At 37.5% G+C, this 25,683-nt stretch overlaps 1 protein-coding gene and 1 long non-coding RNA gene across 2 annotated transcripts; both read left to right on the plus strand.

Annotated features, from left to right (window-relative positions):
• Nucleotides 1-17,102: 17,102 nt before the first annotated feature.
• On the plus strand, nucleotides 17,103-20,946 carry hs3st1 (heparan sulfate (glucosamine) 3-O-sulfotransferase 1). Its single transcript, XM_015028419.1, has 2 exons — nucleotides 17,103-17,350; nucleotides 17,776-20,946. Exon 2 carries the CDS (start codon nucleotides 17,909-17,911, stop codon nucleotides 18,827-18,829), a length of 921 nt encoding a protein of 306 aa, XP_014883905.1. The 5' UTR covers nucleotides 17,103-17,350; nucleotides 17,776-17,908; the 3' UTR covers nucleotides 18,830-20,946.
• A 217-nt stretch (nucleotides 20,947-21,163) lies between these two features.
• LOC106945024 (uncharacterized) lies at nucleotides 21,164-23,016 on the plus strand. The gene is made up of 2 exons (XR_001424469.1): nucleotides 21,164-21,277; nucleotides 21,821-23,016. It is a non-coding gene; the product is annotated as an uncharacterized LOC106945024 (long non-coding RNA).
• Nucleotides 23,017-25,683: the final 2,667 nt, after the last annotated feature.

Consider the following 25,683-nt stretch of genomic DNA (forward strand, 5'->3'; position numbering starts at 1 on the left):
TATGTTTAAAGCAAAATATGTCATTATGGCTTATATTGCTAAAGAAAACATCAAGTTTTATCCTGTGAAAAGTCAAAGCATCCATCATGAAACCTTTAATTAGAGCAGCACTTTCTGGCAGATTGCTCCAACTTTCGGCAGCTTGTTTAATTTCATGAACTCATAACACAGAACATCTTGGTGTAAATTTAAAAACCGTGTCGCTGTTTTTCAAAACCCTTCCTCGAGCAGATCCAAGCACTTGCTTTTACTAAATTCCCTTTTTTCGTTCTAGAGGAGAGTTTAAAATGTCCTCAAGTGGATTTAGCCAAAAAAATAAAACATTTTCCACACGAAATAGTCGCTAATCCCTCTTTTCAAATCCTTGAAAACTTACTTTTAAGTGGAAAAAGGCTGGCTGATTCATGACTCTGAGTAAACCTTGGTCTGAATTTGAGTGGAGGGGGAAGCATAAGTACCATACCAGTGAGAAATGAAAGAAGATGAAAAGGAGCAGACAAACACACACAGCAAAACCACCACTCGCTTTCACAAACACACGCGGCATCTAGGTCTCTCTCTGAGCTGCGGAAAGAGGTAACGGCTGCTTACAATATAGTAAAATACATCAACTGTAGCTGCGTAAGAAGTTTTTCCACTAATCCCCTGAGTTGCACTTCGAGTGGGAAACTAAATATCTGTGTCTGAGGCCTGTCACACAGCTCCACATCCCCACATGATCAAAACCCCCTTCGGCAAGCTTTCACATTGTCTGAGACAAGGGCCTCCTTTGAGAGCAGAGAGTGAAAGAGGTGGGCCAGTGGCGGCTGTGCAGAGGGGGCAAAAAAAAAGTAGGAAGCAAGGTTAATCCCACGCTGTCATTATCCTCACTCCAGAGCAACGGTCTGCCAGCATCCCGGTAATGAAGGCCACGTACGAGGATTTACACCTGGCACAGACGGCGTCTTCCCCAGTAATTACACACACAGAGAGCCCGCTTTTACCTTTAGTGTATACCGCAGGCTAAAAATAGTCATCTCTAGTTGCTCTGCACATCTGTAAATGTGCAGAAAAAGCAGCATCCACAGCATTTCAGTCTCTCCTTGATAATGATGTTTACCATTACCGAACAACAGCTTCCAATTCCTCCCAGTACAGAAACGCCTGCAAAACGAAGGGACTGATTTCACAATCTATTTGTTTAATTGGTTAAGATTTCCCTAAGGGGGTGAAACTATAATGAAGAAACTATTACCTGACAGAACAACATAAATCTCACAATTGACACAGCTCTGTCATTAAAATCTTTTAAATCCGTCTTAATTTTACGACTGGAAAAATTACCCTTTGGAACGGCAGGAAAGAGGCAATTGTGTTGATCCTTTAAATTACTTGTCATAAAAAAAAAAAAAAGAAAATATTTGAGTGGATTCTGCCAGGAAAGTCTCCCTGTAGACTACAGCGCTCGTGTTTTAACAGACATAAAAGAAAATTGGCAGGGATCAGTGAGTATCTGCTGTGCCGCGCTCTCAGCTGCGTCTGTTCACATGGGAGCCTTTATGATTCGTTATGAAATGCTCCAGTTTCCCATGAAGCGCCACTGCTGTCTTCCGCATTTCCGTCAGAGAACATGTCCCAGCACGATGAGTGAACCCCAACCTTTCCCCTCTTGCTTCATATTACAACGGGCGCAGGGTTTCCCACATTAAGTACAATGAAAGCTTTTAAACCATGTTGCAAAACATTATGACTGATTATGACTGAATAGGTTGGACTCACTTCCTTGCTTTGTTACTTTCACTAGGTAGGAGCAGACAACCTCTTTCTCACAGTCTCGTATGAAATCAGGGCAAACATTTTTTTTTTTTTTTTTTTTTTGGCTCAGAAAAATTTTAGCAAAATTTCATAATACAAAAAGGAGAAAATGTTCTTGAGAAGACAACATAATATATTTTGTTTAAAGTTAGAAGTCTACATACAAGTTGGCATACAATGACATGGTTACGCCTTAAAATAATTTGGGCGAGTCCAGATTAAGATGACTTTGCTCTGTAAGCTTCTGAAAGGTTGAGTCATAACATCTGAGTTAAATGAGTGACAGTGACGAATAAATCAGTCATAATATCAGGAAGAGGACTTTGGACCTCCACAAATCTGGTTCAATTGTTCGTACAGTTTTGCTTGACAGCCAAGGAAGTCCATCCTAGCTATAAACTACAGGAGTGAAACCAAAATGTTGAATGTTTTTTCTTTTTTGTTGTAGGAGAGCCTAGTTTGTTGGTTTATTTGGCTCCCCTATAGTCATAGCAATTTCAATTTATTTTAAACATTTATAACACACATTTAGCATTAGTAACATAGTATATTGATTCATAAATGCACATTATTAACACTTCTGATAAAATAAAGCAAGGCTCTTTTAAAAGCTCTTGCATTTGATACATTTGAAACTGATGAAGAGAGTTCCATGTTTTTATTACATGTATCAGTCTGTCCAGCATTCCTGTTGCATAGTGGAAAAGTAAAACAACCCTTTAAAGCTTTAAAAGCAGTTACAATTTTAATAGCATTCTATTAATGTTGTGTGAAGTGTGGCTAAAAAAAAGTTACATACTGCAATATTTCTAAATGAACATAAAATGGTTATTTCAGACTTATTTTTAACTATGGGAACAATTCAGAGTTTGGACCATATGGAACAGTTCAGTGTAAGAGTCGCTGCCCTATTTTAAACTAATTGTAGTTTGGTTAGATGTTTTTCTGAATCACTGGACCACATCCTGGATAAATACTGCAAGTGACACTTCATACATTTGATGTCATCACAAAGAAAGAACATTACACAGAAATATTAAATGTTCAATCTTGGACCGACAAAACTGTTTCACTCAGTTAAACCAGTTTTGTGTAACTTAGAGCTGGGGTTTGCTTACCCAGGAGCCCAAACAAGCTAGGACTGCGTCTGACTAAATTACACAGTTCAAAAGACAATTCACCAAATACTGAAAAAATTGTCAATTTTGAATTTGAAAAACGATTTAAAAAATCTTTACAAAGTTTGTCATTATCTTTTGTTAAACAGGTTCTGTAATCAAAACGTCTAAAGCAGGTGGTGTTTTGTCTGTCAATTTTTTAAAAAAATATATGTAATTACCAGGTTTTAGCAGTATTTGCAACACAGACGTTACAAAAGGATGAGCTGTTGCACAATTACTGCTTTGGTTGGTTTCTGGAAACAAGTACTTTTAATTATACAAACATGTTTTCTCCTCAAGGATTTTCCTCAACAGCTCCACCCACTGAGCCTCAAATGTGGTTTTGATTATTTTTTGGAACAGATGTAGCTGTTTGATTGTATTGTGTGGTCACTGAGACTACATGAATTACATCAGTTTCCCAGTGTAAATATTTCCAAGTATTACATTTGTAGTGCAAACTAGGAAGTTGGGTTTTCCAGAAACACTTTCTAACCTGAACCAGGCCAGTAAAGTTGTTGTTTTTTTAGGGGCATGCAACTTCTACTTTGAGCAGGAGCCTAAATATGAACAGTGAATCTAAATGTTTCAACTTGGCTACATGACAAATCTCTGTACCACAACACAGACCATGTTTTCCAAAGCTGGAAACATGTTTTCCAGCTTTGGGAAGCTTTGCAGAGAGCTTCTTTGTTGTGGCCAACTACAAGACGAAAGAGAAATACAGACAAACATTTTCTGCACCCATAAGGTAAATTGTTGGGTGCTGGTTCAATCCTAAATAGAGTAAAGAGAGAAACTTCTGTGTTTTTGTTTTTTCTTTTGCAAAAATTTAAGTGAAGGGGGAAAAAAAGTGCAGTATGATAACATTTATTTCCGCAACTAAGTAGCTTTAGCATGCTACAAAGGAATTGTTAAGGTATGTTTCAGAGAGTCACTTTTTACAACATTGATACAACTGGCTGCAGTGAAATGTCACAACAGGGAAAGTTGTTTTTCCCTGCTATTGTATTTTGTAAAACATTTGTAGTCTGGAGGCTTGCCCAACGCAACTGCCTAAACTCACAGCCCTCATTGATCAAAATGGACTGTGCTGCAGTTCCAAGGCTCCCAAACTGCAGAACATGTAGGTTAGCAATTGACTATATGCTAAATAAAGAAAATAACATCCTTGCACATTATAATCCAAGAAATAAGAAAAGCACAATATCTTACATCATTGTGCATGAGGGACTACACTGATGGTGCAGGAACACACACACTGGCTGCTGTGAGGAAAACAGATGGTCTTCTGAAACACTTAAAATTCCTGTAGAACCACTCGGGCCTCAATCATTCTCATTGCATTTCATTTTGAATGTGCTTAATCTTAAATGACAAAAACTAATAACTGGGACATCTTAGTAGTAGATTTGTCTGTTTTAAATGCTCTATCTATATATATATATATATATATATATATATATATATATATATATATATATATACACATACACATACACACACACACACACAGAAAGAGGCAACATTACTAGTTAAAAGATAAATTGAACCAAATAAAAGAAAACTGGTTTCCATTTAATTTCAGTGTTTTTGACTGGGATGATATGAAATGTACCAACACAAAGGAGTGCATAATTATGAAATGGAATAATTATTTACAAATAAAACTTTCCCAAGTGTAGCATGCAACCATCTTTACACTCCTGATCTTTCATTCTCCCTATATAATACACTCTGCAATTATCTTGAGAAATCCCCTATTTACTTAATAGTCACCTGTGTGCAACTTAATCTGAGTAAATACTGTTTAGGGATTGTTCGTGCACAAACAGCAGCTGTAATTACAGTGAATGGAGGTTCAGGTAACTCAGGAGGGCTGTATGCACCTGCATGCCACCATTTTCAATTTTTTATTTGTCATTAATTTTAAAGCAAGTGTACTGAGACGCAATCATTCACCACACAGAGAAAAAAAAGCAACAGGTGCTCAGCTGTCATAAGAGTAAACAGTGTCTTGAATAAAGATAAAGGTCTTTATACCAAGTTTATTTATTGCACCATTACATTATGAGGTATTGATATTTATGCAAGGCACTGCATTTTTTAGGATCGTATTAAACAATGTAATGTCTTGGTTTTCAGCTGTTCTATTTTAGAGAAAAAAGAGCTTCCAAATGGTTTTTTTGGTGAATTTTAAAGAGTTCTGCTGTGGACACATGAGGCTGTGCTTGCTTACAGACTGAAGGAAGGGAAGACAAAGAGCCTTGTACAACTTATTGTGTCCAACCTATTCATATTGGTAATATTGAAAGTTTAAGTGACCTTTTCACATCACTTACAGAGGGCATGATTAATATATGTTCTATCAGCAGGTCACTCCACTTGAACTGTGGTGATCTGCAGCTTCCAGTAGCTTCTTGGCTACTTTCCTAATAAATGTTCTGGTTTCCTTGTCTGTCAGTTTACATTCATGCAACTGTTTGTCCACTTCCGGATTAAACGCTGCCCTTTGAGATCTGCCACACTGGGGATATGGTTTTATAACCCAACCCTCCTAGCTGTTTATACTTAGGTTATGTTACACACAGGTGGTTTCTGTTAGTAATTTGGTGCTTTATGAACAGGATTGGTTGCACAGGATTGTGCTTGGCAGCATCATTGTAAAGGAGCAGCAAAAAAAAATGTGAATCTGTAAGTTATGTGGTTTCTCACTTAATTTCATTATTCTATAACGTCAAAAGCAAAACACTGTTTTTGGTTGTAATGTGACATACTTGGAGACAATAAGCATTAACTGAACGCAGGATAATGCTTAAGAAGAAGTGGGAATGGTCCACATTCTCTGCAGGAAGTGGTTGAGGTTAAAGCCACCAACTCAGAAATAGAAAGAAGTTGTTGTTGCCACAGTCAGTTTCATTCAGCTGAAGTTTATGAAGTTAGTTTCTAAATTCACTTAAAGTCATTCAGCTGAAGTTTATGAAGTTAGTTTCTAAATTCACTTAAAGTATGAAGGTCAACAATGAACATATTTAAATGTTTTTCTGCACAGCCCTGTCAACAGACTTGCTAGGTATTAAAAACAAACTAAAACAGTTTGGTTATCCATTTCTCTGGGAGCTCTGATCACCTAAAGAGAGGACAGAATGTTGCAAATATATGCTCATTTAGGTAGTTGGCTGTTTTCTGCATTACAACCTGCTCTCATTGATCCAGTTGCTGTATTTGTGAAAGGATCCAAATATAGAGGCTGCACCTGGAGACTGTAATTGGCTTCAACATGCCAACTTTACCCGTCATGTGAAATACTTCCATACCCTCAGGGAGAAGCAACTCGACAAAGACACAAAAACTTAGTACAAACATATGAACGTAAATAAGGATTCCTTTTATACTAAACTTTACAATTGCTGCAACAAAACCAATGATGTGTTCCTAATAAAGCTGTTACATCTATTACCCCAGCCAGACCCAGGAAGAACCTCAGAACAGACAGTAAATTTGTAAATATATGTATACTTTTTTTTTTTTTTTTTTTTTTTTGAGAAAAACTTCTTTAAAGCATCAGTGGTTTTGACAGAACTCAAAATCTGCTGTTCTATTTGACAGTCATCCATGTAGCCAGATCCAGTTAACATTTCAGCCTTCATATGGGGATATCTGCTGCAACAGTCCACCATTTCTCTCTGTGTACTTATTTCTGCATTCATTGTTACTTGATAAAAGCACATTATCTCCCCAACATGAAACTTTGACTGGATATCTGGACATCTAAAAGCTGTATTTCAAACTGTTTCTCATTTGAGAATGACATCATGTTCAGTGGTTGCTGAAAATGATGAGTGAAAGAAAGAGAAAGAAATGCATTTAATTAAACAGATGAAAAAGTGAATGATTTGCATGTTTGTGTGCAACAGCTGCAGATTCATAGCATACTTAATTAAACCGTGGAAATAAAATAATGGCCTAAGCAAAGAAATAAATATGATTCCTCCTTAGGTGCTTAGAATAACAGAGAAGCATTATATATAGAATACATTTCCACTGTACACATTTTAAAATATATAATTTGCTTCTAAAAATAAGCACTACTAACTGCAGCCTGGGGATGCAACCATTCGTCTCATATGAAAACCTATAGAAAACAGAAAATGAATAAATAAAAAAACATGAGGTGTAACAATGCTCATCACAACACTCAGAGAGCCTGCAGGACTGAAATTCTGTCTATGACAAAAGCTAATCAGTTCCTGCACAGAAATGTTTAATGCACCTCATCAACCATGTCTTTGTTTTTGTATAATATTGTGTTCTACCATAGGTTAATTAGAAAAACATGATTTCTTCTTTGAAATGAGTGAACACAGCCAAGGTTACTGAGCTGAAAGTTTTCTGTGCTCTCTCTTTTAATAACAAAATTATTAAAAATTGAAAATATTAATAGAATATATGTTTTGTTAGCAGGCAGAAAATACATAATAAATAGTTCTCAGTCATGTTGATTTTCAAGGAACTTTCATTAATAAAAATGAGGGAAACGTGTTTAGAAAAGTTTGGCTTTGTTTGGATAATCTGTTCCTTGTTCACTTCCACAATGACATTGTTCTGTCTCAAAGGGAGACTTGCATCTAAAAGAATATTTAGAAGTACACTTGAAATATTCAGCCTTCTACAAAATAAATTTCCGAGAGGAACTAGTAGATTTTCTGTGGCTCTGGTTCATGTATAAAAACCACTTTACCGCCAAGAGGTATACGCCAATATTTTAGGAATAAGCAGGGCTTCTGTCAACGGTTTATTTAGTTCCCTTTGGCCCACTCTTTAGATTCACAAAAAGTTGAAGTATCCAAACTGTAAAAATGAACTGAATCTCTGATTCTTCCATTTCTGAGGTTTATTTACTGGGCTTAGTCATGGATATTTGCAGAGAACATTAAAGACATTCATAGTTTCAAACAATGACTAAAAAAAATATACAGTAAAACTTCGGCTATTCCATGGAGCAATGTTCCATCCATCATCTGAAAATGAAAGATTAAGCCACGACTGCAAACCTGCCATGTCATGGTCGTCCACCTAAACAAGCAGGTCTATTTAACAAGTGAAATAGTCAAGAAGTCTTTGGCAACTCTGGATGAGCTTCACAGATCCACATTTCACGTAGCAGAATCTGTTGAAAGAAAAACTTTGGCAAATTTGGCACTGAGGGAAGAGTTAAGAAAAATCAAGTCTTTACTGAACAAAATCCGTCAGAACCCATGTGCAGAGTTTGCCAAGAGCCATTAAAGACATGCAAAAACAAGTGCAAGATAGTGCTAGAATGATCCAGTCAAACTCCACCAGGCCTACATCCATTGAAAATCTGTGGCAGCTCTTAAAAAGTAATGCTGATAGATGCTGTCCATCAAATCTAACTGAGCCTGAGAGATTGCACAAAGAATAAGAAGTTAATTTCCAGAAAAATACCCCAAGAGCTCTGCTGCTGCCATTGCAGCAAATGGGAGTTTTAAAAAGTATGGTCTCAGGGCCAAGTAAATATATATATATATATATATATATATATATATATATATTTTGTGGTTGTGTGACTTGCCAAAGTGTGAAAAGGCTCAACAACGAATGTTTTTGCATGGCACAATGTGAATTAAAAGCCAATGCACACACTACTAACTATGTGTACCATCTGCTTTCTTCAGTTCTTTAGTAAACATATTCTCTGAACAATACCCTGACATTAGAAACGTATAAGGAAGTGGCACACGAAAAATTAAGCTGATTTTATCTTTGCTCTTTTTTATGAGTTTGTTCGAAAAATAAGCTCAACCATGCATCATGATCATGTGCAACACTTGTAGAGAGTCTAAATAAGGAGACTTCAGTCAGCAAAGCATTTAATGATTGTTCCAACTTTCTCATACTATACTGACAAATAAAACATTGCAAGTAAATTAAAGTATTCTCTCATAGCTGTGATGTCTGATCTTTGCCCAGTTAAAAGATCGCTGTTCCTCAGTTGCACTTAGAAGTGTTTCAGTTTTACATTCATTGAAATTGTGGCTGTGAACTGCTGATTTCACTGCTGTGTCTAATTAGTTGTGTTTTTACATGCAAATGACTCAGTGGGGGAGTGTCCACATTCTTTCATGGCAAAAAATAGAAGAGGAAATCAGGTCTGGGCAATTATATGCAATACTCCCAACAAAAAGTTATCCCAGTACAAAAAAAAGAAAAGAAAAAGAAAAGAAAAACTAAATAATCAAAGGGTCCAAGTAAAATACAAACACAATCATGTTATTTGTGTGAAATCCTTATAATTAAAATAAGAAAAATAAACCAACTTAATGTATTCAATATGCAAAGACAGTCAAATAATGAGAAGAAACATTGTGTTGCTGTAAATTTAGATCTTCACCTGTTTAGCAACATAAAATTCATCTTCATTCAGAAAACAAAACTACTAAGTGAATTGGGCAAAAAAAAAACTGTATAAAAGGAGATGCAAGGTAATACCAGATTGCAAAATACTACATTTTCATCTTTGAAGAAGAAATGCTGTCAGGTGAAGCAATTACTTAATTGGAAAGCAGTTAAAAATACAATTTCTAAAGTTGAAATCAAGCGCTTTTCAATATCTTTACAGCAAGGCAAGTAAGTTAGTGCAAACAAACAGCTGCATGTAAGAAAACCACTCATCTGTAATAGAGGAAGGTTCCAGCTTGTTAAGAAGGATAAAGATTGGAAGCAATGGGAAAAAAAATCATGTGCTTTAGATGAGTCTAGGTTCATTTTGTAACTGTAATAGACGACAGGCAGATGAGGAAATGCATCCATTGCATCTTGTGTGTTCCCCAGAAGCCTGGGAGGGAAAATTCAATCTGTTATGGCCAGATTCAATGTAATAGTATTCATAGGACGCATTTTCTTGCAAAGGAACATTTTGCATCGAATCTCCAGTTAGACAGAGCCTTCTCGCCATCAATGTGCTCAAAGTGATTGGCAGTGGAGAGAATAATTCAATATTATCTTTAGAAACACACAGGCCCTACGCAGCAGAAATCACACCTGACAAGTTTGTTGGCGAGAATGAAAGCAACAGAACCACATATTATATTTACAATAGGCAACAAGAGAAAAAGGCAGGAAAATATGTCTTTCTTTACAGGACAGTGTATTTTTCCAGGTTTATCAGGAGAGAGTAGTGGAAACTTAAGCAGGGCTTCCGCTTGAGGAAACATTCATTTATTTTTTCCCTCCTTTTCCACTGCATCAAGCAGATTACCTGGGTAGAAATTTACCCCAAAGTGTTAAGTTTGACTAACCTGACCATTTTGTAGTGGCCAATTGTGGTGTGAGGTTGCTAAGAATTTACGATTTGAGGAATCTTTCTTGCATTATGAAGGACATAAGTCTTTTCTATAGTACATATTTGCTTTAACACTTTTTAAATTGGCCTGCATTACATATGTTTTTTAAAAATCACTGACTTTTGCTTTCAGCTATCTGAAAACACAAAGTGAGTAAATCCTCCAGTCTAATTCCTGAATTTAAAAAAGTTGATTTTAGAGCGCTGTTTCTCAATCATGATCCTCAGAGACCACTGCCCTGCATGTTTTGGGTGTTCTCCTTATGCTGCACACCTGACCTGAATGAGCGGGTGATTAACAGGCTTCTGCAGCACTTGATGGTGTGCAGGCACTAATGCCATCATTTGAATAAGGTGTGCTGGGGCAAAGGCATCTAAAATATGATTCCTGAGGACCGAGATTGAGAAACACTGTTTTAGAGCATTTATGTTCTGAGGAAAATTAAAAACAACTACAGCATCCCAGGAATATGCATCGTTAACAGCATATATAGTGTTAATGTTTTCGTATCTTACTGTCAGAGTGTGTGACCTCTGTGGAAAAATATCAGAATTTGCAGCTATGAGGCACTACTCTGTAATTTCAGTCTCAGCTTCCATTCATCTCTGCTCTGTCTCAAATTTTTCAGAGATGGTATCCCTAATATACAGAAAATGTGTACCAGTAGCTAGACAGGAACCCTCGATCAAGGTGATGGTAATACTCTGTGCGGGGAATGTTTTACTAAAAGACAACAACTGGTAAACAGCATTTTATGATTTTAAAATACAGTGCTCCTTCTAACAAACAAAAAATAAGAGCTACTTTATTTTAAACCCACTAAGAATACATTTCGGCTTTCAAAGCTTGTTTTTAGCTGCAATAATAAAATTAGGAAGCAACTCAGAAAAAGTTTATAAAAACTAGAATTTAGTAAATATATTAGGACATGCAATAAAAATCAATTTGCTATATGCTGCAACACAGGTGGAATATCAAGGAGTATTAATCCTAACTAAAATCAAAACACAGAATATCACAGTCCGGCAAAAATAGTTCCCCTTTAAATTCAGTTCAGAACTTGACCATTTAAATAAAAGTCTTTGACTGAAATAAGGCTGCACAGTGGCGCAGTTGGTAGAGCTGTTGCCGTGCAGCAAGAAGGTTCTGGGTTCGATCCCCGGCCCCGGTCTTTCTGCATGGAGTTTGCATGTTCTCCCTGCATGCGTGGGTTTTCTCCGGGTACTCCGGTTTCCTCCCACAGTCCAAAAAACATGACTGTTAGGTTAATTGGTCTGTCTAAATTGCCCCTAGGTGTGTGTGCACATGGTTGTGTGTCTGTGTTGCCCTGCGACAGACTGGCGACCTGTCCAGGATGTACCCCGCCTCTCGCCCGGAACGTTAGCTGGAGATGGGCACCAGCACCCCTCCCGACCCCACTGAGGGACAAGGGTGTTCAGAAAATGGATGGATGGATGACTGAAATAAACTCATTGCAGGCTTGATGAATAACTTGCACTCGTCGTGATCCAAAGCACAAATGGTCGCTTCACTTGAAACCAGGCAGAAAAAAAAAATGCATGTGCTTTAGTTTACTCACAAATCCTTTGGGTTTAGATGTGAGGGATGGATGAGGCCTTGTCCTTGAACACGCGGGTGCACTGAACAGGTGAGTTGAAATTTGCGTCACGTCACCACCGGCTCCATGGAGTAAATTGGCAAAACTCGACCATTCAATGCACAGCAGAATAGTCCAGAGAATTGCTCTCGGTTCACTGTGTGATAAAAGTCTCTGTTTAGCTTAAGATATCTGGCCAAGGTTAATCAACTCTACACAGAGTTACTAACAGCACACGCTAAATGCTAACTCGCGATTAGCATCATGATACTCTTCTAGCATTTCATTTATGCACAGAAATCATTTGCAGCAGGTACTCACTCATTCAAAGGTTAAATAGTCCAAAACAAGAATGTAAACTGTGGAACCACAAGTATTTCATGACCGTTTTTTCTTAGCTTAGCTCGTTCAGCCTCCTTCTAGCGCAGAACGGCAGTCGAATCTCACATGCTACTTTTCGCCTGACTCCCATTGGTCCCACCCTCACACATATGATTGGACATTAGATTTAGATTAACCAATGAAATAAAAGAAATGCAAGACTGACAGCACAACAAGTTAGGTTGTGGAAAGAACTATTTTTTTAGACGTATATTTCAAACATGCTGCAAAAAACCCCGCATTTTACCCAAAATAAATGAAAATAAACAATTTATGAACTATTAAATAATAAATGAACTAGATTTCTTGTACTTTTAACCCAAATTACACCGTTTGTACTTGTTTTTAATAAATGTATTAATAGATCAACAATTACTAACTCCATTATATGTTAGCCTTCTTAGTCTTTAGGAGGGATACAGTTTCATGTAAATAAGACTGTCATTGGCAGTGTCATTGAATGGTTGGCATTGGCCATTCAATAAGAATGGTTGGTATTTTTATTGATATAAATAATTGATCCTTTTTTCTATTTACTATTTTGGTTTTCCACCAAGCAACTGTACAGCAGTCTTGGAAGAAACTTTCAACACTTAGTGTAACAAGAAGTTTTTTTGTTTACTCTGTCAGTGCAGCAGGTGAAATTAAGAATTACTTCCTTTTTTCATCAAAATAAGAATCTCAAATGCACCTTCAACTGGGTGTCAAGCTGAGAGCACATACCTTGATATCTGGGGCACACAATAATTTGCACTTACTTTATGAGACAAAGATGACATCTAACAGCATGTCACAAGACATATTTCTCTTTGGTGTGAAATATTAATGTTGTGAGACGTTATGCCACTAAATTTCTCTATACCCTTTTCCAGCCTAAAAGTCACACCTTTTTTATATTGTTGCTGGTCATGCGACTTCTTTTCAAATTTATCTTAATCAGTCTTCTTCAAACACCTTTGCAGCAATACTTCTACACCTAAATTCTGATGTCAGACTGATAGATGTTACATTAACATTTTCAAAGTAGTTCAAGAGCATCATTTGTGCCGTAAAGGATAATTTTCTAGAGCTACAACTCTTCGTCCATGCCTTTTAACATTTGTGTTTAACTAAGTATGAGAAAAGACACTGAGGTGGCTTTGAGGGTATTTACTGCCTGTAAGTATCTGCTATTGTCATGTTAATATGATCGGACGCCTCTTAGCCTCAAAGAAGGATTATTTTGTACGATTCAGCTGAATTTACGTTTCTATAACAGAGACGAGAGCAGAATCTGAGGATTACTAAACTGCATCAAAAAAATCAATGTGAGGAAACTCATGGCTACATCAGCACTTAGACTCTGCACTCGGAAGCAGTAAAGCACATGCGTTTGCATTCTCCACAAGGGAAGGATGTATTAAAGAGGCGTATTTGGCCTTTTGTTTGCTGTTTGCGGTGCCACTGTATATGTTTAGAGCTGCTTTAATAGGGAAGATGGCCTTCACTTAAATAACCAACACTGCAGAAATTTCCGCAGACATGGATAAAATCAGAGACAGCCATACTCAGCTTCAAAAGCACTCCAGACTTTTATACCTTATGCATAGTTTCAGTGTGTAAAACAAGCCTTAACCTCCAATTCACAAAAAGATGCAGCTAGAGCAACCAAAAAATACTTTTTAAAAACAAAATTAAATGAACAGACACAAGCTTTATGTGATATTACCAGAAATGTGCCTGTGGAACTGGAACACTGTCTTTGTCATCATGTTTTCATTTAGATGCTCAATCTGTTCGTCACAGAGATTTTACTGCTTTCTCAACTCTGCAGAGCACAAGTGACACAAACCGGTCAGGTCTCTGACAGCAGTGATGTGTCGCTTACTCATCATCACTTTGAACTCACTGAAACTTGAAAGGTGAGTCAGGGGAAATTGCGTAAGGCAACAGAGGTTTGAATCAATATTTGCATCTTGGATTGGCACAATTTTTGGAACCTGTTGTCACTGAACTGTTGGTGGAAAAATTTAAAATCTCCAGGTGGGAGGGGGGGGCAACAAATATCTCAACAGATGGTGAGATTGTGTAATTTGGACTCAGTGCCTGCTCACAGATGCATTTGCAGTTTGGACAAAGGGGGGGAGGGAATGCCATGCATGAATAGCTGTCTGTCTCCTCCGCTTATTTTTACTGAAAGTATAGTTAAGAGCTCGATAAGGCTTTTGACTTTTTCAAATCAGATCAACTTAGCCCTGGATCACCAACTCTATTCTCTGCTTTTCATGCTCTTCACAGGGGAGTTTAAAAGGGGAAGCAAGGAGCACAATGACAAACATGTTCTGACTGAATTTAAGAGTGCACACAACTAGCTTTTTTAAGTTGTAACATTTACCTTTTTACTAATATTAATAAACTTTGTTTTTCTCTTTAAACTTTTGTCTTTGTTTCTGGCAACCTTCCAGGATAAGATGTTGGGGTCAAAAATACAGAGGATTATAAGGTTTATGAAATTATGAAAACTATATTTTTGTAGCTTGTCAACCACACTGGCCATAAAGCAAAAAATAGTTGTGGGCTGTATTTTATTGTTTATTAATGCAACAAAATTACATTGTCAGCTTTTGAGGTTTATCTGATCAGCACTAAAACAAACAAAGCAGTGATATTTTTGTAGAAAAGGGAGTAAGTCGCAGGAACTGAAAATAATGTTGCACATATTTGCCTTGTTAAAAAAACATATGTACAGTTTTTGATTTTGTTTTTTTTATTAACAGTCTGGAAAAAGCTTTCAATCTTCTCTCTGTGACACGAACAGGATGTGGAGTCACTCTTTATTCAAAAATGCTTGCTGTGTTTAGCCAAAAATGACTGTCTGTGAATAAAAGTGACTGGATGTTTATGATATAATTTACTAAGAAATTAAATAAAAGCAACAACAAAGAAGGATGGCAAAAGAAACAATCTTTCTTACATTTGTAACATTTATTTTGAAAATTAAATTTGTCAGTGACAATCTAACTTTGTGCCAGTCTGTATCAACAAATTGTGTTACCTGACTAAATTTGTTCACAAAATCCATTCAAGAGCCTCAAGATGAAGTGCTTGACTTGGACTGCAGACGCCCGTTTCAAACAAGCCTTTTATTTCCTAAATCCAGCCAAGTCCAACCTTGGAAAATGGAAACGAAAAATAAGAGTTAGTATAACATTTGCATCTATTCTGTGTTGGCTTTATTCATATATTTGAGAAAGGTGTAATAGAGATAAATGTGGGATAATATTTTACCAAAGTGGACTGTCATTCCCACTGCTAATTTCCTCCCGACGCTCCCTAATCATCTGACCCAGAGTAAATAAATGCTTAATAGTTTACTTTTTGGCTGTCTTTTTAAAATTTTTGAATAACATTATGCAAGTGCGTTATGGCAAATGAAAATATATCTATTAAAGTAATCTGTTTTTCTACTGGCCCATTAGTAATAATAGTTGAAACCTATTAGTTGTCAAAAGTGTGTCAGAATATTCCTAAACAAAAAGCAGCTGACAGATTAAAATATTGAATCATGCTATTATTGCTGGTGAAGAAAAAAAAAATCTGTATTAAATGCAGTTTTAGGAGGACTAATTTCCCTCTTTGTCAGATTTGCTGTGTGTTTTTTTTTTTTTTTTTGGTGTGGTAGACTGAGACAAAGTCTTCTTTGTTTTTCTTGGCTCTGGCAGTTTTACCCCATAATAGTTTGTAGATGATGTCAGACCTGAGGGATTGATGTGCTTTGTGCCCTATGAACTGCTGAACAAGATTTGAGTTATTGTAAGATCCCGTGGTGCACATATGTCTTCTGTTTTGTTGTCACAGTTACATGTCTCAGATTAACAAACAAGTGGTATTATCAGACAAAGATAACCTGGGTAAATGTAGATAAAATGCAAAGATAAAAAAAACAACAACTATCTATCACCTGTCAAACCCAGGCCCGGTTACTGTGAAACATGCAGAATCAAGAAATAATTTAATCACACCAGCAGATTTCAAAACGGAACACAGCATGTCCTATTCTAAATCTACTTAAGAACAGATGAGCAAAAAAGTTTTTAACATCAAGGGCTACAAAGCTAGACTCCTGCAAATCAGAACCATTATTCCCAAATGAAGGCACAAGAAAGAGAAAATTACAGTCTGGTATGGCAATATGACATTGAATAAGCTCATGATTTGTTGTGTATTTTTTGTGTATTTGAAATATGTCTGTTACAGCCTTCTGACTTGAACAGCTAATTTTCTGTTAATGTGAATAGTAATGTGAACTATTCACATTTATTACTGAGTGAATGAAATGAAAAAATAAAATCCAAATGAAAGTTTTTGCTGAAGCTTGAGTACAGGTGTAAGCAGAAATCACTATTTTTTTTCTTTATTTTTTTTTTTTTTTTTTACTATAAAGCCTGGTTGGTGTTGATAGCTTTTCCAGCCTCTAATAAATGCGATGACATCATTGGAAAACATAATTAGCTTTTGATTGAAATGAAAATATATTAATTTGAAATATTTATGCACTACACAAAATCAAAAGCCACAAAAATATGTAAAGCAGAAATAAAGTTTTGTTTTGTTTTATTTTATTTTATTTTTTTACACAACATTGTGTACAGACGCCAGGTATTAATGTTTATACAAAAACCCATGCTACAAGCACCACCATTATTATTAGAGATCCCCCTATGGGGCCCCCTTGCTAAACTTCCCAGAAGCGCTCCTGCTTTCTCACATACCAGCAGCGCAATCCTGTTAAATACCTACCAACATTTCCACAGCGTGTGTGTCGGAAGGGGGAGTGGTGCCGAGAGCGTAGTGTAGGCGTGGGCTTGCTGACAGTTTCTGAGAGTGAAAAACCGGGGAGGACCGTCTGAAGCTGAGCAGACAGAGCGGACGCGCTCCGGTGAAGTTCTGTCCAGATCGGAGTTTTCTCTCTCTTTGCGCGCTGGAGGTTCAGCGGAACGGAGCTGGATCGTAAAACCTCGGTTCTGCCAGCAGAAAGACTCAAACTGAAGGAAATGAGGATTGTAGTCTGAAAGGTAAAGGAGGATTTGTTGATCGGTGCGTTAAAACGTGATGTGGAAGATAAAGAGTGCGTCCTTTATTGTTGTAGTAAAAATGTGATTTCTGTTCTCCTTGCTGCATGATGCATTTCCACCAACCTGCTTCTGTTATTGACCTCTTAATTTATATGTTGTTGATGTATTATCATCATTCTTTATTTTATCTGTAGGGACTCTATAACATTAATAGACACTTAGATAAAATGGGATTTAGTATCCCTACGTAGTTAGAATATTATTGAGGTAGACTGTAGTTGTAAAGACCAGAGAATCCTTGTTAAACATTCCTCATTACGGAGTTAAAGTCTACTCACTTCCTTGAACATGTGGACTTTGACACTATAAGGGTTTTCTCATGCATGTCCACCTGCTGTGCTCTAAATCCAGCTGTTTCCTTCCAGTTGCTGCTGCAGGAGGAGAACAACAACCTTTCCTTCACTCAGACCTTTGTCTTCAGGCTGCTGCTCTTTCAATGTGGCATACAGTTTTGCTCCATTCGCCAGGCTGAAATCTTCCAGGGTCAGGACCTCTGTCATGGCAGCCCTGCTCCTCGGGCTGCTGCTGTTTGCTATGCAGTCCCCTCCGCTCCCGTCCAGGCCCCTGGCGGACGGGGGGTCATCTTCGCCCCCCACCTCCTCGCCAGCCGCCGACAATGGCACCGCCAGCCATCCCAACGGGACCCTGCAGCAGCTTCCTCAGATCATAATCATCGGCGTGAGGAAGGGGGGCACGAGGGCTCTGATCGAGATGCTCAGTTTGCACAGCGCCGTGGTGGCGGCTCAGAATGAAGTTCACTTTTTCGACTGGGAGAGTCACTTTCAAAAAGGCTTGCCCTGGTACCTCAGTCAGATGCCTTACGCCTTCCCCGAACAGCTGACGGTGGAAAAGACGCCGGCCTACTTCACTTCTGGCAAGGTCCCCAAACGCATCTATCAGATGAACCCCAACATCAAGCTGCTGCTCATCCTCAGAGACCCCACGGAGCGGGTGCTCTCGGACTACACCCAGGTCTTCTACAACCGCCTCCAGAAGCACAAGCGCTACCAGCCCATCGAATCGGTGCTGGTGAAGGACGGCGAGATCAACCTGGGGTACAAGGCTCTGAATCGCAGCCTGTACTATGTTCACATGCAGAACTGGCTGCAGTACTTCCCCCTGGAGAGCATCCACGTCGTGGACGGGGACAGGCTAATCAAGGACCCCTTACCCGAGATGAAAAAAGTGGAAAGATTCCTAAAGCTGGAGCCGCAGATAAACGCTTCAAATTTTTACTTCAACAAAACAAAAGGATTCTACTGTTTGAGGGATCACGGGCGAGAGCGGTGTTTGCACGACTCGAAGGGCAGAGCGCACCCTCATGTGGCTCCTGCCATCCTGCAGAAACTCTACCAGTTCTTCCACCAACCTAACAAAAAGTTCTTTGAGCTGGTGGGAAGAACATTTAACTGGAAATAAATGTCTGAGTTTGTGCACAACGAGCTCACCAACAACATAAAATGAAGGGACAACAGCTAATGTAAATTTAAGCAAAATTTTTATTTTTTTACTAGTATATTTGTTACGGGGGGCACTCTGGGTCAGTCCACCCCCTTCGCCTGCTCATACTTTAACTTTGTGCCCAGATGTTGCCATTCGGTTTGTTCCTGTAAACACACCAGTTCATACAGATGCGCTTTATCTTTTGTTGTAGTTAGACAATTTAATTAATAATGGAGGTAAGGCAACTCATTTATCTGTATATTATCACCCATTAACTTAGAATCATCTCCACCGATTGTGGCTATAAACTCCTGTAAAACACGACAAGCCCTATGGAACCAAAATAACTTTGAGTAGTGACCTGCTAGTGAACATTTCTTAACAGTAGACTATGATTGGAATATAAAAGTGGCCATAAATGGATGTTGGCTCGGCATGAAACAGGCTCTGTTTTGTTCCCCCTAAACATTAGGTATGAAATGGCCAACAGTGAGGTGAAAATCAGGGCAGACTGCTGGTTTTCTTTTCCAAACACCCATCTCATTGACACCCTGTGCTGTGAGGAATGTGGACCAGCTTCAGCTCGTATCAGCAGACTCGTTTTGCACGGTGCCAGTATTGTTACATAAAGATATGCACTGAGCAGATTTTCATTGCCAGACGTTCTTCTTTTGCATTTTTTGAGATAACATTGTTCATATCTAACTGTATTTAAAGCTCTGAAGGAATTTATTGCTGCTATATTTTTTTAAGGGGCACACACTCTAAATATTGAACAATAATTTGTTCTTTTTGTGGTCAGTTTCCTTACTTTGTTTGCAAGAACCAGTCATGTAAACGCGGAACCCAGATACTGCTCATCAAAAACTCAACTGTAAATATTTTTTCTAAAACTGAGAAGTTAACACTATAATAAAGATGCTATTTTATTTTTTACATGTCTACTGTTTTGTCCTTCTCTCTCTCTCTCTCTCTCTCTTTTTTTTTTTTTACATACTTTTACGCTGTGCCGTTTATCTTTGCCTGTAGTAGGATGACTCGGGTCATTATTTCTCCACCTGCTGACTTGCTTAACAGCTGTACTTCCCATGTTTTAGTCGGGCTGTCATGCGTTTAGGAAACTGTGCATTAACTTTTATTGTTCAGATAATGAGTTCTCTTGAATTTCCTGTTTGGCCGCCTGCTATCAGAAGAGCTACATTTGGATTTTAGTGCGTGTTTAATAAGCTGTTGTCTGATGCTTCATTAGCTGTTTTCAGAGCAGTTTTCTTTACACAACCTAATTATCTGCTATTATAGCATGTGAGAATTAAGAGTGGGGGACAGAGGTGAAGTAAAATTTGAGCACAATCTCAACCAAAAAAAAAAAAAATCAAAGGAGAAGTTGTTTATGCCCAAGGGTGCAATCATCTTACTTAGTTTTCAAGAGAGGCAAGGCATTATGTATTCAAATCACATCCGCAGACATTAAGCTCCAAAAACCTCAGCCCCAAAAAGGTTTTGTGATATTTGGAAGTGGCCCGGATGCACTCGGAGGGATGCCAGGACTTCAGACAGGACGCTAAGCTTGCTGCTCCTTAAATCCGCAGCGCAACAAGAATTCCTTTTCTTTTCCGTTTGCCCTCAGAGAGTGCAAATTATATCTTCCTGCTCCCTCTGCACTTTGCATGTGTTCACTTTGGAGAGATTATTGAGTAACCCAATCAGAGAGGCTTTGGAGTAAAACCCGTTTTGCTGTGGGCAAGAAAGAAAGAGGCGGAGAAGGTAAACAGAGATCTTGAGGGGCCAGGGTTGATCTTAGATTATCAAGGATCTCTATAATGTGCGTCATCTGGCCTGCATGGGGAAAACAACATAACATTTATTCTCAAGATGGGGTCATTGCTGGTTGCCACATCTGGAGGAATGTACGGGAATCCAGTTGCTTTTGAAAAGTAAGACACAAAGCAGTAGCAATGTCAGTGTCACCTTCCTCTGGGTCAAAGTAAGACTGATGAAATATCCAGATAAATTCATTTTCCCTCCACACTACAGCCTGCAATAACTACCATTTAGGAAGAAGATGAATAAATTGCATATATGTTAAGCTTCAACTGAGGATGCTTTTTTTGTTCAGTTTGTTCTTTTCTGTACATGCATTTAAATAAATTAGAATTTCATCAGAAGTTGATTTATTACAGTAATAATTTTTTTTTAAAGAACTGACATATTCCATGGGTTTATTTCTTAGTTTTGATGATTAAGGATTACACATAATCATGAAAAAATAAAAAATAATTTCTCCAAAAATGTTAAAATTTTTGGAGAAGTTTTATAACAGAATATTAGATAACTGAAATGTTTGTCAATAGTCTTTACAGTATAAGCCCCCAATATTTTGCTGAGCCACTTAAATTAAAAAATTGTGGCAAAGAAATATTTAACGTTGTCTTCGCAGGGCTGCCTAAAAAGCTGTTTACGTTCTCATTCATACTAGGGGGAGCACATCACCCAGGTTTTAAAGTCCTTACACTTGCTCGTTGTAGCTCAAAGAATAGGCTTTAAAATACTTTCGTTAGTTCATAAATCACCAAACGACCTGAAGTCATTGTATCAACCTTCCTAACCATTGGTCTGGTCTGATAGTTCAGCTCTACTCTGTGTCGCCAGAATCAGAGCCAAACATGGAGAAGCAGGATTCAGTTTTTATGTTCCTCTACTCTGGAACAAACTTCAAGAAAATCTCAAAACTGCTGAAACACTGAGGTCTTTTAAATCGATTCTAACACCCAATAGTTTAAAGTTGCCTTTGATTAACAACAACTCGAACATCTCTAGTTTCGGCCAAGATTTCAACTTTTCATTAATTCACGTTTTTTTTTGCCATTGCAATGTAATGTCTAATATTTATTTATTGAATTATGTTTTATGTTTTTATTTTTCAAATAAACATCACTAGCATCTGGTTCTGCTAAGGTATTAAGGAAGCTCAGGTTGCACTTAGATACACTTGGATACAGCACAGCTACTTTCTTTTGTAATGATCTATTTTGCCTTAACCTCCTTGTGGAGGATGTCAGTGACAATCTGCTGGACATCTGTCAAGCAGTCATCCTCGTGATTGTGTTGGCCACAGGATATAATAGTCCTAGTTATATAATTTTTAATTAGTTTAATGTGATATTCAAAAGTTTTGATAAAGCCATAACCTCAGAATTCACAGAAATAATCACTTGACAAAGATTGTCGCCTGTGAGGAGTTCATATAATCTATTTGGTTCAGTTTTTAAAGTGAACTACTGAAATAAATAGAACGTAAAATATGCTCAAAGATATTTGCAAAGTGATCTAAAACTTACTAAGTCACTAAAGGTGATTCATTTTTCAAATGTTCCATTTATTCTGCAAGCATCAGCGTAGCAAATAAGTGGTTCTGATGAATAAAACCATAGATTACAAGAAAGCAACACCACATAAACTTCAGGTTGCCTGACAGGATTAATTGCAGAGGAAAGAAGAAAAGCTTCTTTTTTTTTTTTTACTTGAGTGAAATCATTACAGTCTTATCCTTTCATGATTGTTTTCTGACTCACTTCGGAAGGCTTTGTAAAATTTTTAAAGTGGGAAGTTTAAAGGTTGAACTCACAGTTTGGTGAAGATGTTAACAGCTCAAAGACCTGTGAAGTCTGAGTATGAACCCTTAATGTGCTAACAAGGCAGCAGAAAAGCAGAAAAGGCCACAAAAAGTCTGCTTTTCTGCTTGTTAACTTTCATTTCAAAAGAGAAAAACTTAGCGTGTGAAACTGTTTTTGCTTTCCACTGAAATTAATATTGCACAGCAATATGTCAGATTCAATCCAAAGATTTCCATCAGTATATCATTTTCTTTAATTCTCTGATTGATGAATTATCTCATGACTTTCTCCCGGCACCCTCAGAGGCATCACAGAGCTCAGGTTTGCAGGTAAAATTAACAATTTAAAACCCTGGTTTTCAATGCCATGCAAGTAACAAGTGGAGGAGCGTCTGCTTACAGCATTTGATGCTCATCTTGAGTGTCATTTTTTACCAGGGAGCAGGTCTGGAATATTATTCCCATTGTTGGAGTTGTAAGTGTGAATTACAAATCATGGCTTTCTACTTAAAGTCGAAAGCAGGTATTTAAATAAACACACAAAACTTTATTGTTGTACTCTCTTGCATTAAGTCAGACTAAACATCTCCTGTTAAATTATGCAAATGAATTTTATTTTAATTATTTCCTAAATTAACTTAGCCAATTTAAAAAAACATGTAAAACCCATTGCTTCCCTTATGTGATGCTGTGGGAAGTTCTTAAGATATCAGGAAAATAATATGGACCTCAAGTATTCAGGTTCATCCTTGAGTAAAATTTCTAGATGCCTGAAGTTGCCACGTTTATCTCTTCATATATTAATATGCAAGTAGAAAAAGCATGTGAACGTTCATGAAGGACAGAGATTATGTGTCACAGAGAGACGTTTTATGATGTTTAATGGGTGACCCTGACGAAATGCTGGCGAAAACTGCTGAAAGCAAATGTCATTGCCCTCAGTAAAACTAGATCTGGGCTCGAAGCCAATCAGCAAGGAAGAAGACATTACTGCAAAAGCAACAGAAAAACCTTGGTTACAGTTGAGACAAAGACCTTATTTGTTTTTAATTTTTTATTTTTGGACACATGTCCTGCAGTTTGCTAAATTAAAATTGAAGCCTTTGACCTTGATGACCATTGTTAAAGTTGGAAGAAAAAGGAAAAGCAAATTAGGCAACACAATCAAAACTGTGAAGTACTTAGGGGGCAACAGAATAATAATAAAAATAATCATCATTTTAGTAATCCAACCTGACCTAAAACACAGTAAAAAAAATAGTTTGATTTGCTGTCACTCTTATACTTCAATTAGTTACGACTGTGATAAACTCACACAGTTCAAGACTTTGTTGATTTTCAACAAACAACTTTACAATTTGTCTGTCTGATGACGTTATTTTAAAATATTCAGATCTTATGTTGCTCAGTATGTAAGGAGCCTTTTTATCAAATTCTTGTTTTCCCTCTTACTTGAGTAATAATTTTGATGCTACTTTTTAATTTTATTTGGATAAAATGATGTTGTAGTTGTTCTACTCGTACATGAGAATAATTTTGGGCTACTCCTTACTGACCTTTTATTGTTGGTATTAAAGTTTTAAAGTTATAATGGGACATATATCTCTATTTTTCTTTTGGGGTGACAGTTCTATGCTTACACAGTTTTTTTACTTTTTCAAAAATAATTGTAAGCTTAAAACAAACCAAGAGCCTTCAAGATTACCATGGAGATCTAATAGAAATTTAAAGCTTTCTACCTGAATGTTTAAGTCAATTTCCTTAAACTGTTGCAGTAAGTTAAAGCAACATAATCTCTTCAAAGTAATCATTTGATCCCTTGCATATAACATTAATTATAGGGCCGCTATGCAAATATATTCTAAAGCCTGCTTTAAAAACACCTGCAGAGCCTCTCTGATGTTGTAATAAGTTCCCTGTCGATGCTGCTGTCTCCCTTTCCCTGCTCTGATTATACACTATCAACGTAAGAGAGGCATCTATTAAGAGTTCATGAACGCCCCATTAGTCTAGTCAGCTGTGCAGCCCTCTAAAGTTTTACAGTCACAGATTTCCCCCCACATCACCTAATTAATCTCAGCCACATAATTAATTTGTCTCCTCACACGCATGCACTAAGAGCAGTAAACTCAAGCAACAACCAGGATTAATGGCTTTGCCCTCCTCCCGGCACCTCCCTCTCCTCCGATACCTCTGCTGTAACGTAATTTGCCCTAGAAGTTTCTGGACTCGTTTGGAGCCAGTCGGCCTCCACCTCCTTCTCTTCCCTTCACCGGCTGCCAGCCCACACTCGTTGTTCCTGAAGAGGCCCGTTTTCCTCCAAACCACAATCAGCCATTCTGGACTGTTTCAAAGGCTGATGTGATCCGATGGAGCACAGCCTCCTTGTGCAGTCTCCTGGCTGCAGCTTTAATTGGAATAGATTGTTTGTCGAAGTCAATGTGTGAAGCACGGTAGAATTAACACATGCACCCATTCTGTTTTTATTTGCCCCAAACTGAAACGGGGACATTCAAACTGTGGCTACTTGTTAGCTTCAGACTGAGCTGGGCGTGCATTAAGTAGCTAAATTGCTGGCACGCAGGGGGATATTTTAGTAGTCGTCACAGGTCTGATTGTGTTTCTAAAGGAATTGTTTAGCATGCTCTTTTAAAGTCATTTATCAAGTATCATGGATATTCAGTTTGCTTACAAATTGATGTCCTTGCTTGCGGAAAAACCCCCCAAAACATTTTCTCTTCATTTCTCAGCTTGTACACATTGTGGATCATTTTTGCTTTGTAATAATCTACTGAAAAAGATCAGTAGCACTGATTTAACATATAGTGCCTTACAAAAATATCACACCCCTTAAACTTCTTTTTTAATATATTTTAATGAGCTGCAAACAAAAACAAAGAACAGCGAGGCCTGGACAATAGAAAATACTTGACACCCATTTAAAACTCTTCTAATATCTTATTTTAATAGTTCACATACAAAATTTAACATAATATACATTATTATGGACAGCAAAATCATCTTAGCATTCCCATGGTAAATAATGTCCTCAGTCTTACTTATTTTCAGTCTTTTGGGGTTTCAGCAAATCAGCAAGTGCGTAGGTATTTCAGCTTCCCAAGCTGCATTTTCAAGTGAATATTCTGAATATATTCAGCAAAAAAAAAAAAAAAAAAAAAAAAAATCATTTAATGGGGGGTTTTTTTGCAAGGAAAAC

The sequence above is a fragment of the Poecilia latipinna genome, unplaced genomic scaffold (assembly GCF_001443285.1).
Source record: "Poecilia latipinna isolate Pla-1442-1.1 unplaced genomic scaffold, P_latipinna-1.0 Scaffold124, whole genome shotgun sequence".
NCBI classification, from domain to species: Eukaryota; Metazoa; Chordata; class Actinopteri; order Cyprinodontiformes; family Poeciliidae; genus Poecilia; species Poecilia latipinna.